Source organism: Somniosus microcephalus, chromosome 3, assembly GCF_052327205.1.
Source record: "Somniosus microcephalus isolate GS21.2 chromosome 3, FLI_Smic_1.0, whole genome shotgun sequence".
Classification (NCBI taxonomy): domain Eukaryota; kingdom Metazoa; phylum Chordata; class Chondrichthyes; order Squaliformes; family Somniosidae; genus Somniosus; species Somniosus microcephalus.
The window spans coordinates 270,950,728-270,967,441 of record NC_140989.1 but is presented as its reverse complement, the minus strand read 5'-3'; the positions used below and the strand labels follow the sequence as shown (position 1 = coordinate 270,967,441).

The following is a 16,714-nucleotide window of genomic DNA, read 5'->3' as shown; positions in this document are numbered from 1 at the left end:
ATTTTTTGAGGGGGTGACTAGGTGTGTGGATGAGGGTAACGCAGTGGATGTGGTATACATGGATTTCAGTAAGGCCTTCGATAAAGTCCCGCACAGGAGACTGGTCAAGAAGGTAAGAGCCCATGGAATCCAGGGTGCCTTGGCACATTGGATACAAAACTGGCTTAGTGGCAGAAGGCAGAGGGTGATGGTCGAAGGTTGTTTTTGTGACTGGAAGCCTGTGGCCAGTGGGGTACCACAGGGATCGGTGCTGGGTCCCTTGCGGTTTGTGGTCTACATTAATGACTTGGATATGAATGTAAAAGGTATGATCAGTAAGTTCACGGATGATACAAAAATTGGTAGGGTGGTGAATAGCGAGGAGGGTAGCCTCAGTCTGCAGCACGATATAGATGGGTTGGTCAGATGGGCGGAACAGTGGCAAATGGAATTTAACCCGGAAAAGTGCGAGGTGATGCACTTTGGGGGGACTAACAAGGCAAGGGAATACACAATGAATGGAAAGACCCTAGGCAAGACGGAGGGTCAGAGGGATCTGGGCGTGCAAGTACACAGATCCCTGAAGGTGGCGGAACAGGTGGATAAGGTGGTAAAAAAGGCATATGGGATACTTGCCTTCATTAGCCGAGGCATTGAATATAAGAGCAAGGAGGTTATGATGGAGCTGTATAAAACACTGGTTAGGCCACAGCTGGAATACTGTGTGCAGTTCTGGTCGCCACACTACAGGAAGGATGTGATCGCGTTAGAGAGGGTGCAGAGGAGGTTCACCAGGATGTTACCAGGGCTGGAGCGCTTCAGCTATGAAGAGAGACTGGGCAGATTGGGTTTGTTTTCCTTGGAGCAGAGGAGGCTGAGGGGGGACATGATTGAGGTGTACAAAATTATGAGGGGCATAGATAGGATGGATGCGGAGGAGCTTTTTCCCTTAGTAGAGGGGTCAATAACTAGGGGGCATAGATTCAAGGTAAAGGGCAGGAGGTTTAGAGGGGATTTGAGAAAGAACTTTTTCACCCAGAGGGTGGTTGGAGTCTGGAACTCACTGCCTGAAAGGGTTGTGGAGGCAGAAACCCTCACAACATTTAAGAAGCATTTGGATGAGCATTTGAAATGCCATAGCATACAAGGCTACGGGCCAAATGCTGGAATATGGGATTAGATTAGACAGGGCTTGATGGCCGGCGCGGACACGATGGGCCGAAGGGCCTCTATCCGTGCTGTATTACTCTATGACTCTACTTGTCAAAATAATAAAGAATGGACATTTCAAGCACAGATTTATAAGTGTGGGAGAACTTCACAAAATGTGTACTTCTACATATATTTAAAATAACATTTGTGGTAGGCGAAAAGGTGCGGGGTCTAGGAGTTGGACTTTGGTGGGGGGGGGGGGGGGTAAACAGCAACGAGTGTCAGCCATAGGAGGACACTGCATCTGACAACTTTCTCTTAAAATCTGAAATGCGGTACGGAAATGTTCTGGCTGATTTTAACCACTGGGATGTGCACTGCTCTAGATGAACATTTCACCATTCTGGTTACTGGTTGTGGGTTTTGTTAAGGTGGGAGAAATCAAGTTACCTATCAGCTACCACTACTCTTATGCCAGAGATCATATCCATTTATTTTCCCTTGCCAACATTTCTGCAACTTCTGTTCATTTTTACTTCACTTCTTTCATACCTTTCCTTTTTTTAAAAATTCTCCCAAGGTCTAATTTTTCCCTTTCTCATCAGTGCATATTACACACACATGGAACACAAACACCATCACTGTTTGCAACAGGACAAAACTTCATTAATTCAAATCTTTTATTCACATAAGTTCCATTAGGATTTTGTTCTTCAGTCTTGTCTTTTTCCACCTAATTCTCTTCCATCCCTCATAATTTTACACCATGCCATATCTATTCACTTTCATTCTTCCCAATCCTAACTCTGGTGCCTATTCGATTTGTACATTCTCTCTTTTCCTATTTTTTTTCTTACCTGTTTCTGTCTCTGTTCAGCAAATGGAAGCTGGTTTTCACATCCCAAGTTGCAAGCATATTGTTCATCTTGCTGTTTATACGCTTCAGCACATGCTAAAAAGGGAATGCAAATTGTAAAAAGCATAGGACCAAAGTTAGATCCAGACTGTATATGCATCAGTCTTGTACAAAAGGTGTCCACACTGTTGTCAATGGGCTACATAGAATTCCTGAAGTCCAAGAACCTTGTCCAATTTATGCTCAATATTGTAATAAAGCTACCCCTCACATTTGATTAGTTTTATTATGGTCAGGTATTGGTTTTTGTTTAGCACCAGTGCATGAGGAGTTCAATAAATCATAATGGGTGTGTGAAATTCCATACCATGTCCACTTGAACTGAGAAAAATACCCAACTGTACAATTACAGATTTTTGCCCTTCTAAACATGAGCTGCATCTGGAGAGAATAGAGTTGTTTAACACTAGGGTAGGGTACTGGTGATTACAGATTAGCCACTGGTGGTGATGGAAGAAATTCCAGGTGAGGAATTAAACAGCATCACACAGGAAGGATATTTCACAATATTAAGTTGTACTGTCTTAAGTACATTTTTTCCCCTATATAGTGTATTTGTAGCAATACATTAAATAAATATAACACCCCCCTCGTAAACTATGATAATTTGGTCCAACTAAGTTCAGATCTGTAGTGGAGGAGGAGACGTGATGTGTGATCAGGGTACAAATTAAATCATGAATTCCAAGGGCAATTAAACACCCTAAACTAAATCCATGCAATCTATAGCCTCCATTTGACTTCCAGAGAAAGTGTTAATAGCTAAAATAAACACATGCCATATTATTACCAGAGAGCTGATTAATTTAGACTCAGAACTCTGATCCACACTATTGAAACAAACACTATTACACTGGTTAAGTCACGCAAATGTCAGGAGTGGTTTTATTACAGCAATATTACATTTTCAATAAGCACACAATAAGTAAAAACCCAAGTATTTAAGCACTAATTATGCTCAGCATGTTCTTTTCCATTCATTATGTGTCCTTTAAGTTTTACATTTTATTTCTGATTTATATATTCTAACTTTAAAAATACTTTTTATGCCTGCCACCTTCTTTCTCCTGATGCCCACCATATTTTGCAAAGTAGCACATTGTTTTAAGAAGGTGGTTTTTCATTGAAAAAAATCTGGTCAGTCAGTCAAAAGACCAGAATGTAAGAATGGCATGGTCACATCACAGATCTACAGCATGCAAAAACACAAACATGGAAGGGGCTCTGGCAAACAGGTACACTAACCATCAGCCTCAGAGTCCAACAGTACCTTGAACAAACTCACCTATGACACTGAAAACGTCAATAGCTGAGTCACACAGAATTTCCAGTGGCTTGTGTATTTGAAGAAGAGTAATAAAGACTCGTCTGTTCTCACAAGCCCTTCTGCTCTGCAACAACACTGCCAAATATCCAGAGGCTGGTAGATTGTGTGCCCATGTCTCACAAATGAATGGTAAGTGACCCACGAAAAACATTTTTTTTTTTTTTTTTTTTTATAAATAAGAGACAGGAGGCATGATTCCTCTATGGTTCAGTTGGCAAAGACAGCGTGTGACTTGAGTCACAGATTTAATTCATAAAAGCATTATTCGAATCAGCAACTACACCCCAAACATGCCCCATTTTTAATGTTATTGTTGACATGCTATTGGTTAACCAAAAATAGCTTTAGCTACAGTGAAGAAATTAGGCACCAAAAATGCTACATAAAAATGTTATATGACTGCCTGTGGCAACATAATCACTGTTTTTGTTCTGGATGTGTAAGATGGCTAGTCACCACAGTTGGTACTCAAAGAACAGAGCTCTTACCAGTGACCATTTCATGCTATTTCCTCATAATATCAGTAAGCCAAGTGGACAATGTACTGAAAGACTGGCTTATAGGTCAGTTATGTGACAATTCTGTTGTCAATGAGGCTAAACCACTTTGCATAGACAAAATGTGGAGTATAGCTTGAGAGTCAAGTCACTGAAAAAACTGCGTTACATCTCTGGCGCTGCATAACTTTCTAAATTTCACTTTTGACCTTAATGGCTGAAAAGAGCTGACTATTCGGTAGTTCTTCGTTAATGTTAAAAAATTAATTTACAAATGGATGTCACCAATCAGAGCTCTGTGCACATGTGCTTGTGTTAACTGTCTAAATGGTGATGCAGAGCTAGCAGTATAACTCAGAAGGTACCAGTTTCAAAATGGTTTTTGCAGTATAAATCTTTAAAGATGTTGGCTCGACTAGTTTTTTTTTTTTTTTAAACAATTTAAAAACTAACATGATCCACACAATTATCAGGTTCTAGTTTAGCCAAAAGTTCTGTACATCACAGCACACCGTGGCAAACCGCACAGTTCAAAGTCTTACCAGATTCACATTCATTCTTGGTTCGGTTTAAGTCAGCGCCATCATCCACGAACTGACAGATGGAGAAGAGCCTGCAGCCTCTCTGACAAGCGTAGAGTTCCTCCTCCTGCCATTGTGGGGAAAAGAAAGACAAAAATGAAAGACGTCCTTTTAAATGATACACTCAAGTGCAGAGGTCAGTGCTACCAGCAGCAATTGGTATTCAATTCTAAGATGCATTGCCCAAAGTTAAAATTGGGAAGAAAAATTGAAAAATGAAGATCCACACTTCTACAAATACTAAAACTTAACATCCGTTGATATTCGAGGCAAAAGGGGGAAAAAAAGACAAGTGTTGAAATTGCACAGGTCAGTCAGCATCCGAAAAGACTAACGTAAATTAATGCTTCCGGTATTCCGATGAAGATTACACTTGTTTAACTCAGTTTAAAGTCTCTCAAAAGACGGCACCTCTAGAGCAGGGCTTGAACCCACAACCTGCTGACTCAGAGGAGTGTGCTACTACTGAGCCACGGGGACACAAGAAATGATTCATTAGAAAACACTCAAATAAAAATGCAAACATTTCAAATTCAAACTTTTATAAGTTCGCATCTCAACCAGAAATCTTCCTGCAGTTATGCAGGTTCTTAGTGGGAGTATCATTAAAAAAAAACTGCATGAATGTTGTGCTTAAAGCAAAGGATAGTAATGCTGGGTTCATACTCAGCACAAACAGCAACCTGAACCAGGGACTTTCAACAACAACTTCTTGTATTTATATAGCACCTTTAATGTAGTAAAACATCCCACGCCGCTTTACCGGCATATATAGTCTATATATTTCAGTTACTCATAGGGTAAACTCATTGAATTATTAAAGGATTTGTATGGATTTCTTAACCAGAGTTGACAAAGATTCCAGGATGATTCCTGTTAACAGTACCTGTAATAACTTCTCTGAATATGCTTAATCAAAAAGATCAGATTACTATGGACAAAGTGTTACAGGAAACTGTGCTATGCACTGTAGATTTCTAAAGTATTCCAATGACAAAGCTGAAAATTGATTGAGCAGACATTTAAGCTTTGCAATAAAGACGAAAGGTCAGCGACCTGAAGCGTTAACTCTGTTTCTCTCTTCACAGATGCTGCCTGACCCGCTGAGTAACTCCAGCATTTTCTGTTTTTATTTCAGATTTCCAGCATCTGCAGTGTTTTCTTTATGTTTAAGCTTTGCAAGCTTGTCAGTGAAGTCTTGGACTGCTCCTCTCTTACGCCCTGCACGATACGATCCAAGAGCCAATCCTATTTGAATGATTTAACAGAACTCTTGCAGACATTTTAGAAACCTTGAGTAATTAGATTGGAGGCAATGGGACTGTTAGTATAGGCTGATTATACCCATGATCACATCACAAGAGAATCTCAAGGTAGAGTAGAACCCCATGAGATTGGTACTGATACAAGTCCATCTAGTCAAATACATCAGCAAAGCATAAAACAGCTGTAGAAGAATATTTGATATGCTGATCAGCTGGCTTGGGAAAAGGTTAAGAACTAGTTTGCAAATGAGTTGGTTGTTAAACTGTTAACATATTGAGCAAGATAACAGGTGCTTGAAAGAAAAGTGTCAATGGCTTAGTGCAAAATGCAAGGCCTGTTGGGATACTGGGCAACACAGATTAGGAAGTCCCAGGTTCGATCCCTGGTTTGTACTGAGTTAAATAGTCTCAGACAGGACAACAGTGGTTTACAGTAGGGAAAAGGAAAATTATCCAATGTTCAAATTCAATTGCAATCCAATGACTTCTGATGGAAGCCTGCTTGTGGATGTCAGGTGAGAAAATGATTGCGTTTAGATGATGCCCTCCACGGCCAAATAAACTGCCTGCTTGCCATTAAAGATTATGCAAATGATGGACACTTGGATGAGGAGTCAAAGGCTGTGAATCACAGCCCAGGACAAGTCAGCATCTGCACGAAAAAGGGGAGTGGGAGAGAAAACTTACTAACCAAGGGAAGTCAATTGTGCAAGAAGAATGCAAGCATGAGGCAATGAAATAAGAAAATGGAAAGGATTTAGAACAAAGTACTTCATCACAAACTTATCATGCAAATTTTAATTCTCAGTGGAATTTTATGTACAGAAAATACAGGCTATAAGCAATCAAATCCTAGTCACATTAGAGCCAGACACGAAGTCATGATTCACTGTAATTCAATCCTGAAAATGCACAGCACTTCAAGCATGCCTAATCATAGTCCAGTATTGCCTGAACTCAAGATACAGCATTTTGGTGCTACTGCTGACTATAAATCAAGTCTTCTGGCATAAGAATTTTACTAAAAGAATTACACAGCTGGCTTTACCTGGGTCACAAAACACACAACCCCACCTGATGGACTGAACTGTGAAAAGCTTGGAAAACAGACCTACTCTTGCCTGGAAACATGCAACTAAGTGCAAACTGTTCATCGGTAATGATTTTTTATTCCTACTTTCTGGAAAGGCAGGAAGAAACTATTTATAGCCAGAGAGAGATAATTGAGATCAACTAAAAAAGGAACAAAAAAGGAGGGAACTTTACGACGACAGGACTGGTTAGAGTTTAATTAAATGCACAATTCATATAAATTTCATTAAAAAGTGAATGTTTTTTCCTTCTAACTCTGAAATTAGTTCCATGGGCCTCAATTTTAAGGATAAATAATATAGCAATTGTTAAAATAAGCTGGGAGGGGGGAGTGAGTGAGTATGCTGTCAGTTTTGAACCCAAGTTCAAATACAGCCAGACTGATGGGATGAAAGTCTCAGATGTCTGATAGTTGCAAGGGTCCCATGTAAAATGAGTTTGGACAATCTCAATGCACTTTGTAGTGAATGTAAACATACAGCAGAAAACTGTCCCTAATTCGGCACTAATTGGCAATCATACAAGAGGCTGGTGCGAGCAGTGGAAAAAATGTCACACTGGTGCAGTAGAAGGTGCTTTGTGACTGGGGCTGAGCTGTTGTGGAATGTTTGCTTTATGGCAAACATTTAAAGAAATAATTAATAATTCTCAACAAATATACATCCCCTTGAGGAATAAAAACACCACAGGGAAAATGGTCCAACCATGGCGAACAAGAGAAATTAAAGATAGTATTAGATTAAAGGAAGAGGCTTATAATGTTGCCGAAAAGAGTAGTAAGCCTAAGGATTGGGAGGATTTTAGAATTCAGCAAAGGAGGACCAAGAAATTGATAAAGAAAGGGAAAACAGAATACGAGAGTAAACTAGCAAGAGACATAAAAACCAGACTGTAAAAGCTTCTTATAGGTATGTAAAAAAGGAAAAGATTAGTGAAAGTAAATGTGGGTCCCTTACAGGCCGAGACAGGAGAAATTATAATGGGGAATAAGGAAATGGCAGAGAAATTAAACAAATACTTTGTGTCTGTCTTCACAGAAGGCGCAAAAAACCTCCCAGAAATAGTGGAGAACCAAGGGTCCAACAAGAATGAGGAACTAAAAGAAATGGGTAAAAAAAAAATAGTACTGGAGAAATTAATGGGACTGAAAGCTAATAAATCCCCTGGACCTGATGGCCTACAGCCTAGGGTTTTTAAAAAGAGGTGGCTAGAGAGATAGTGGATGCATTGGTTGTCATCTTCCAAAATTCCATAGATTCTAGAACAGTTCCCGTGAATTGGAAGGTAGCAAATGTAACCCCGCTATTTAAGGAGGGAAGAGAGAAAACGGGGAACTAGACCAGTTAGCCTGACATTAGTAGGGAAAATGCTAGAATCTATTATTAAGAACGTGGTAACACGGCACTTAGAAAATAATAATAGGATTAGGCAGAGTCAAACATGGATTTATGAAAGGGAAATCATATTTGACGAATACGTTAGCGTTTTCTGAGGTTGTAACTAGCAGAACAGATAAAGGGGAACCAGTGGATGTGGTGTATTTGAATTTTCAGAAAGCATTCAATAAGGTGCCACAGAGATTAAACTAAATTAGGGCTCATGGGATTGAGGGTAATACACTAGCATGGATTGAGGACTGGTTAACGGACAGAAAACAGAGTAGGAATAACGGGTCATTTTCAGGTTGGCAGGCTGTGACTAGTGGGGTACCGCAAGGAATCAGTACTTGGGCCTCAACTATTCACAATCTAGATCAATGATTTGGATGAGGGGACTAAATGTAATATATCCAAGTTTGTTGATGATACAAAGCTAAGTGGGAATGCAAGTTGTGAGGAGGATGTAAAGAGGCTTCAAGTTGATAGACAGGCTAAGTGAGTGGGCAAGAACATAGCAAATTGAATATAATGTGGAGAAATGTGAAGTTATCCAATTTGGTAGGAAAAATAGAAAAGCAGAGTACTTTTTTAAATGGTGAGAGATTGGGAAATGTTGGTGTTCAGAGGAACCTGGATGTCCTTGTACACAAATCACAAAGTTAATATGCGGGTACAGCAAGCAATTAGGAAAGCAAATGGTAGGTTGGCTTTTATTACAAGAGGATTTGAGTATACTCCCCCATCCCAGGAATCAGTCTGGTGAATCTTCGCTGCACTCCTTCCATGGCAAGAACATCCTTCCTCAGATAAGGCGACCAAAACTACACACAATACTCAAGATGTGGTCTCACCAAAACCCTGTACAACTGCAGCAAGACATCCTTGCTCCTGTACTCGAATCCACTCGCTATGAAGGCCAACATACCATTTGCCTTCTTAACCGCCTGCTGCACCTGCATGCTTACCTTCAGCGACTGGTGCACAAGGACACCCAGGTCTCGTTGCACCTCCACTTCTCCCAATCTATTGCCGTTCAGATAATAATCTGCCTTCCTGTTTTTGCCACCAAAGTAGATAACCTCGCATTTATCCACATTATACTGCATCTGCCCAATCACCCAACCTGTCCAAATCATACTGGAGCTTCTCGGCATCCTCCTCACAGCACACACGCCCACCTAGCTTTGTAAAGTTGGAGATATTACATCTAGTTCCCTCGTCTAGATCATTAATATATATTGTGAATAGCTGGGGTCCTAGGACCGATCCTTGCGGTACCCCACTAGTCACTGCCTGCCACTCGGAAAAAGACCCGTTTATTCCAACTCTTTGCTTCCTGTCTGCCAACCAGTTCTCTATCCAAGTCAGTAGCTTACCCCCAATCCCATGTGCTTTAACTCCATACGCTAATCTCTTATGCGGGACCTTATCGAAAGCCTTCTGAAAATCCAAATACACCACATCCACTGGTTCTCCCTTATCTATTCTACCAGTTACATCCTCAAAAAATTCCAGTAGATTAGTCAAGCACAATTTACCTTTTGTAAATCCATGTTGACTTTGTCCGATCCTGTCACTGTTTTCCAAGTGCTCTGCTATTACATCTTTTATAATGGACTCTTAGCATTTTCCCCACTACCGATGTCAGGCTTACTGGTCTATAATTCCCCATTTTCTCTCTACCACCCTTTTTTGAACAGTGGGGTTACATTAGCTACCCTCCAATCCATGGGAACTGTTCTAGAGTCTATAGAATTTTGGAAGATGACCAGCAATGCATCTACTATTTCTAGGGCCACTTCCTTAAGTACCCTAGGATGTAGATTATCAGGCCCTGGGGATTTATCTGCCTTCAATCCCGTCAATTTCCCTAACACCATTGCCCTACAAATACTGATTTCATTCAGTTCCTCCCTCTCATTAGACCCTATGTTCCCCAACATCTCTGGGAAGTTATTTGTGTCCTCCTTTGTGAAGACAGAACCAAAGTATGTATTTAATTGGTCAGCCATTTCTTTGTTCCCCATTATAAATTCCCCTGATTCTGACTGCAAGGGACCTACGCTTGACTTCACCAATCTTTTTCTCTTCACATATCTATAGAAGCTTTTACAGTTAGTTTTTATGTTCCCTGCAAGCTTACTCATACTCTATTTTCCCTCTCTTAATTAATCCCTTTGTCCTCCTTTGCTGAATCCTAAACTGCTCCCAATCCTCAGGTTTGCTGCTTTTTCTGGCCAATTTATATGTCCTCTCCTTGGATCTTATGCTATCCCTAATTTCCCTAGTTGGCCACGGTTGAGTCACCTTTTTTGTTTTATTTTTATGCCAAACAGGGATGAACAAATTCTGTAGTTCATCCATGCGATTTTTAAATGTTTGCCATTGCCTATCCACCGTCAACCCGTTCCCCAATCCATCCTACCCAACTCGTGCCTCATACCATGTTCTTAATAGGGGAGCTTTTTTCTGCATCTGGCTGGAAATTGCTTGATGCTGATACTAGGTGCCTGAAATAGGAAGAGTTTCATTCCCCAACACCAACATCCCTGATCTTGATGAGCATAAAATGAGAAAATGTCTTCATTTCTATTATGTTTCCTGCATTATCGATAGTGAAGTTGTATTTGAAAGTTCCTTTTATGGTAAATAATTATGGCTGTACAATGCACCTTTAAGGGCAAATTACTGTTGGATATTGCCTGTAGGAGAACAGTCTTGTGCTCTGCAGCTTTACAATTCTCAGTAATTGTTACGATCCTATAAAAAGGTTCAGCTCTTTTACTTTGCATATTATGATTTTTTGTTAGTTTTCTACCCTCAATCAGTAGCACATAAATTGAGCAGCTTCTGAGGATTGAGCCTATTTTAATTGGACCAGTGGGGGGTGGCACTGGAAACCTCGGTCACCTGCCAGAATCAGTACCACAAGTGCCCCCTCAGGATTGAGTCATCTTTTAATAACAGAATTCTTGAATTTCCTCCCCTCCTTTCCTGAAGGCACTCATTTGTGTTAGTGTATGATTGCATGCACATCGGCAGCACTGCTGTACCTCACCCAAGTTGTCAGTCTTCATACAGAAGCGTAAACATCAACTGTCACCAGGTTATTTGACAATAGGTCAGAGTGGAACAGTTCACAGCCAGGATCCAATCACACATACCATGAAATTTGAATCACAAGATCCGAAACAGAACAGACACCCTGGCTGATTTCCCTATCACCACCACCACCCCTCCCCTTTGTTCGTAGGGGCACAGAGAACAATTGTAGCCTCTCCCCAATTATCATCCTGGTTAAAATTAGCTAACTCAGCACAGATCAGGATCAAACCAGTGCTGCCAAGGACTGAAACTAACATACTTACTGATAGCTCTCCTGGTTTACCTGGAGCTTCAAATTCAAGAAATTATTCAGGTGCTATAAACACACAGAAATTCTATGCTAAAAGTAGACAAAAACACTGTTCCACTGTGTTGTACTTTTGTAGCCAAGCATGTAAATTGCAACAAATTTCAAATTACTCAAGCTCCTTGCCTCACAAAGACCACAGTCAAGTTCATTACAATTGCATGGTTACTTAGAATGGAGTAAGAGGAAATAGAACTTCCTGCAGCTTTTCACATTACTGTAAACATTTTGATAATCCAATCCACCCCAAGTATGGAAGCAACACAGTGTGCAGAAACATGGTGGAAAGTCTAGAGGTTGCCATCACTCTGTCTTGGAACTAACTGGTTAATTACGCTTTGAAAACTCAAGTTTGGCATTACCTGCAAAAGACAAGGCTGAAGCGGTTGCAACCATCTTCAGCCAGAAGTGCCGAGTGGATGATCCATATCGGCCTCCTCCTGAGGTCTCCATCATCACAGAACCCAGTTTTCAGCCAATTCGATTCACTCCACATGATATCAAGAAGTGGCTGAGCGCACTGGATACTGTAAAGGCTATGGGCCCTGACAACATCCCAGCTGTCATGCTGAAGACGTGTGCTCCAGAACTAGCCGCGCCTCTAGCCAAACTGTTCCAGTACAGCTACAACACTGGCATCTACCCGACAATGTGGAAAACTGCCCGGGTATGTCCTGTCCACAAAAAGCAGGACAAATCCAATCCGGCCAATTACCGCCCCATCAGTCTACTCTCAATCAGCAGCAAAATGATGGAAGGTGTCGCCGACAGGGCTATCAAGCGGCACTTACTCACCAACAACCCGCTCAACAATGCTCCAGGACCACTTGGCTCCAGACCTCATTACAACCTTGGTCCAAACATGGACAAAAGAGCTGAATTCCAGAGGTGAGGGGAGAATGACTGCATCATGGCAACATTTGACAGTGTGGTGTCAAGAAACCCTAGGAAAATTGAAGTCGATGGAAGTCAGGGGGAAAGCTCTCCACTGGCTGGAGTCATACCTGCACAAAGGAAGATGGTTGTGGATGTTGGAGGTCAATCATCTCAGCCCCAGGACACTGCTGCAGGAGTTCCTCAGGGCAGTGTCCTAGGCAACCATCTTCAGCTGCTTCATAGATAGAAACATAGAAAAATAGGAGCAGGAGTAGGCCTTTCGAGCCTGCTCCACCATTCAATATGATTATGGCCAATCCTCTAGCTCAATACCGTATTCCCGCTCTCTCCCCATACACCTTGATGCCTTGTGCCTAGAAATCTATCTAGCTCTTTCTTAAATATATTCAGTGACTTGGCCTCCACAGCCTTCTGTGGTAGAGAATTCCACAGGTTCACCACACTCTGAGTGAAGAAATTTCTCATCTCAGTCCGAAATGTCCTACCTTGTATCCTGAGACTGTGACCCCTCGTTCTAGACCCCCCCAGCCAGGGGAAACATCCTCCCTGCATCCAGTCTGTCAGAATTTTATACATTTCAATTAGATCCCCTCTCATTCTTCCAAACTCTGGTGAATATTTTCTAAGTGTCCTGTTATCACATCCTTTATAATACTCTAGCATTTCCCCTACTACTGATGTTAGGCTAACTGGTCTGTAGTTCCTGGTTTTATTCTCTCCCTCCTTTTTTAAATAGTATTTAAATAATGACCTTCCCTCCATCATAAGGTCAGAAGTGGAGATGTTCACTGACAATTGCAGTGTTCAGTTCCATTCGCAACTCCTCAGATAATGAAGTAGTCCATGCCCACATGCAGCAAGACCTGGACGACATTCAGTCTTGGGCTGATGTGTGGGGCGAATGGTACTTGCCACTTAAGTGCCAGGCAATGACTATCTCCAACAAGCGAGAGTCTAATCACCTCCCCTTGACATTAAACGGCATTACCATCGCCGAATCCCCACCATCAACATCCTGGGGGTAATCTTTGACCAGAAACTTAGCTGGACCAGCCACATAAATACTGTGGCAACAAGAGCCGGTCAGAGGCTGGGTATTCTGCAGCGAGTGTCTCACCTCCTGGCTCCCCAAAGCCTTTCCACCATCTACAAGGCACAGTCAGGAGTGCGATGGAATACTCTCCACTTGCCTGGATGAGGGCAGCTCCAACAACACAAGAAGCTCGACACCATCCAGGGCAAAGCAGCCCACTTGATTGGCACCTCATCCACCAACTCAAACATTCACTCACTCCACCACCAGTGCACCGTGGCTGCAGTGTGTACCATCTACAAGATGCACTGCAGCAACTCGCCATGGCTTCTTCAGCAGCACCTCCCAAACCCACAACCTTTACCACCTAGAAGAACAAGGGCAGCAGGCGCATGGGAACACCATCGCCTCCAAGTTCCCCTCCCCAAGTTACACACCATCCGGACTTGGAAATATATCGCCGTTTCTCCCTCCCTAACAGTACTATGGGAGTACCTTCACCATATGGACTGCAGTGGTTCAAGAAGGCAGCTCACCACCACCTACTCGAGGGCAATTAGGGATGGGCAATAAATGCTGACCTTGCCAGCAACACCCACATCCCATGAACAAATTTTTTAAAAACCTAATACCATTTATCCCACCTTCTCTCCTTTTTTCCCCCCAACTGGGTCGAATCATACTTCCTGGAACATGCGCAAGTCTTCTGATTTCAAGATTAAATCCAAATACCTCACAAAATGGAGTTGCAAAACTGCTGTTAAACCCATTAAATGCAGAATCAACATTCTGTAGCTCAAGTGCGACACATGCAACAAATTTTCTTGTTTGAGGCAAGGAGCACTTCATCTACTCTCCAAATCAATGTGCAGTACTAATGTAGTATGCACCTTACATGATGCAGGCAATTACAGAAGAGCTGAAAAATATTCTCTAGGGGAAGGTGACACTGAGAATGCAACTAATGATGCACATCAACTCTTTTTTCATATTATACTAAATGAAGTAAGCATTTATTATTTAAAATAATTAATTTGGTCCTTACAAATTTAAAAATCAGACAAACTCTTTTGAAAACAGAAAATTTGGGATTTACTGTTTATTTTTGACCCAAAAACCACACATTTGCTTGCAACTGATGTTTCATAACTTATTTTCCAAAAGGCACAACTATGGGTCGTGACCCTTCACCTAGATTTCTCAATAAAAATACTATGACAGCACAATAATAGCAATGTCACAAACCAGCTTAAATTTTCCTGAACAACTACAAACTTCAATATTTACCTTTAAAATATACAGAATATAAACACAGTATTTCACAGCCTGTGCCAATTGTTTGGCCAGCTTCACAAAGATATCAATATTTATGCATAGCTATGACACATGCTTTGTCTCAAACTTCAACATATAGCTGATGTTTTGGTCAACCAGGTTTCTGATACACACTTAAACCCATCACTATAGTTAAACCCATCACTATATTTAAAAGTCTCCAAAACAAGCTATTGAGATATCCATACAAGTACAGCTTCTCTTGGGCAGTGTAGGGTTAAATCCAGAGTGTTTAAGCACAGGTTGGCTTAAAGTGTGTAACGTGTACTTCTGGAGCATTACCAAGTAAAACCACAAATCTATTAGCACAGGGCACAGGAAAGTAATTGCACTAATTGACTCTCAGAATTTGAATAAGTTGCTGGAAGCATTAAATTATGATTTGCACATTTTTTTTCATAGTTCACAAAAAAAATGGTATTGCAAAAATACACAATTTCTATCTTGTGGGAAATTGAATTCAGACCTCCACTGATAACTCACAATGCAAAAATGGCATTAAAAACGTTGACTCTTCCTGGAGATATATGAGTCCATTTTTTTGCAACACCTTTTGGTATTTTCGTAACTTCAAGGGGACAATAATACATTTATTTCAGATTAAAACACAAGTGACATGCAGTGAATAGATATCAATGCCTTGTGTACATGAGATAAATCTAGAGTCATGATTCAGTGACTGATGAATTAAACCAATTTCACAAGTAAACATCTGCTAATGACGATACATCAGATAGGGGGAAAACTGGCTGTTATCTCAAAAATTATATATAATTCAATTTGCTATATATAGCAAATCGAAAGCACATTTATTACTCAATAAACCTACAGCGATAGAACGGTCAACAGGACAGAAAATAAATTAAACTACAAGAACGTTTTTTGTAAAGCGACTTCAAGGTTCAGATTACAGTTAAAAATCATTCCCGTCTCGATCTCATGAGTTACAGTACAATAACTACTCAGCTCGTTATTACCTCAACCATTCTGAGGTTAATTATTTCTCTGTAACCAGCCTCGTAGTGCGGCCTTTTTTGACACTTCATGGGATCCATCGACTCAAATTTTAACAAACAGAACGCGTTTTTTAATTGTTTGGATCACAGAAGCTACCTGCGTTGTTAAAGTGAAACCCAAACAGGATAACAATTAGAAATAACAATACACAGTGACAGACTTTTTTAAAAAAAACACAGGCCCCGGCCTTTGGCTCAGCTGCTCCAAGCAAGCAAGCAAGCAAGCCCGCTTCGCCCGCCGGCCGGTCCCTACCTTCGGATAAGTGTGCAGGGTGTAAGTCATCTCGCAGGTTCTTTGACACGACGCCGTGTCGCCCAAAACTGCCTCGAATGCATCGGAAGCCAGTGACACGGTGAAGAAGGAACACAGGCCGAGTCCGACAGCCAGACCAAGACTGAAAGCAGAGCCGCGTCGAGCGCAGCCTCCAGCTGCCGCCGCCATCTTCCGTCTGTTTGTTGTGATCCGTAGTCACCGCCTCACGTCACCTAACTGCGCCTACGCTCCAACACCCACATACATTTTTATCCTCAGTCTTTTTATACAACTTCCGCCTTCACTATAATCGCATCGAGTTACAATCCGAACACTTGCTATCGCGATTGTGTTATTTATATACTTTTTTAAAATCAGCAATAATACCGGAAGCTGCTGTCTGGTCTGGCGCAAGGGGGGCCGGGAATTGTAGTTGTTGCTCAGGTTACTACAGCTCCCAGAATGCAGCGGTAAAGAGGCGCGGGAAGCGGGAGCCAACCTTTTACCCCGAGACTGCCTCTCTTTGCAACACAAGTCGGTTGGACTAGATTTCTGATTCGTCCCATTGGCAGCACGGTGG

General features: G+C 41.5%; 1 protein-coding gene across 1 annotated transcript in view; it reads right to left on the bottom strand.

Annotated features, from left to right (window-relative positions):
- Nucleotides 1-16,466, bottom strand: part of tmem59 (transmembrane protein 59) — a 39,012-nt gene extending 22,546 nt beyond the window's left edge. The window contains exons 1-3 of the mRNA XM_085982516.1: nucleotides 16,135-16,466; nucleotides 4,414-4,519; nucleotides 1,989-2,083 (exon numbers count right to left, since the gene is read on the bottom strand). Of these exons, the coding sequence (XP_085838642.1) occupies nucleotides 1,989-2,083; nucleotides 4,414-4,519; nucleotides 16,135-16,323 (390 nt within the window). The 5' untranslated portion in view covers nucleotides 16,324-16,466. The remainder of the gene's footprint in view (nucleotides 1-1,988; nucleotides 2,084-4,413; nucleotides 4,520-16,134) is intronic.
- Nucleotides 16,467-16,714: the final 248 nt, after the last annotated feature.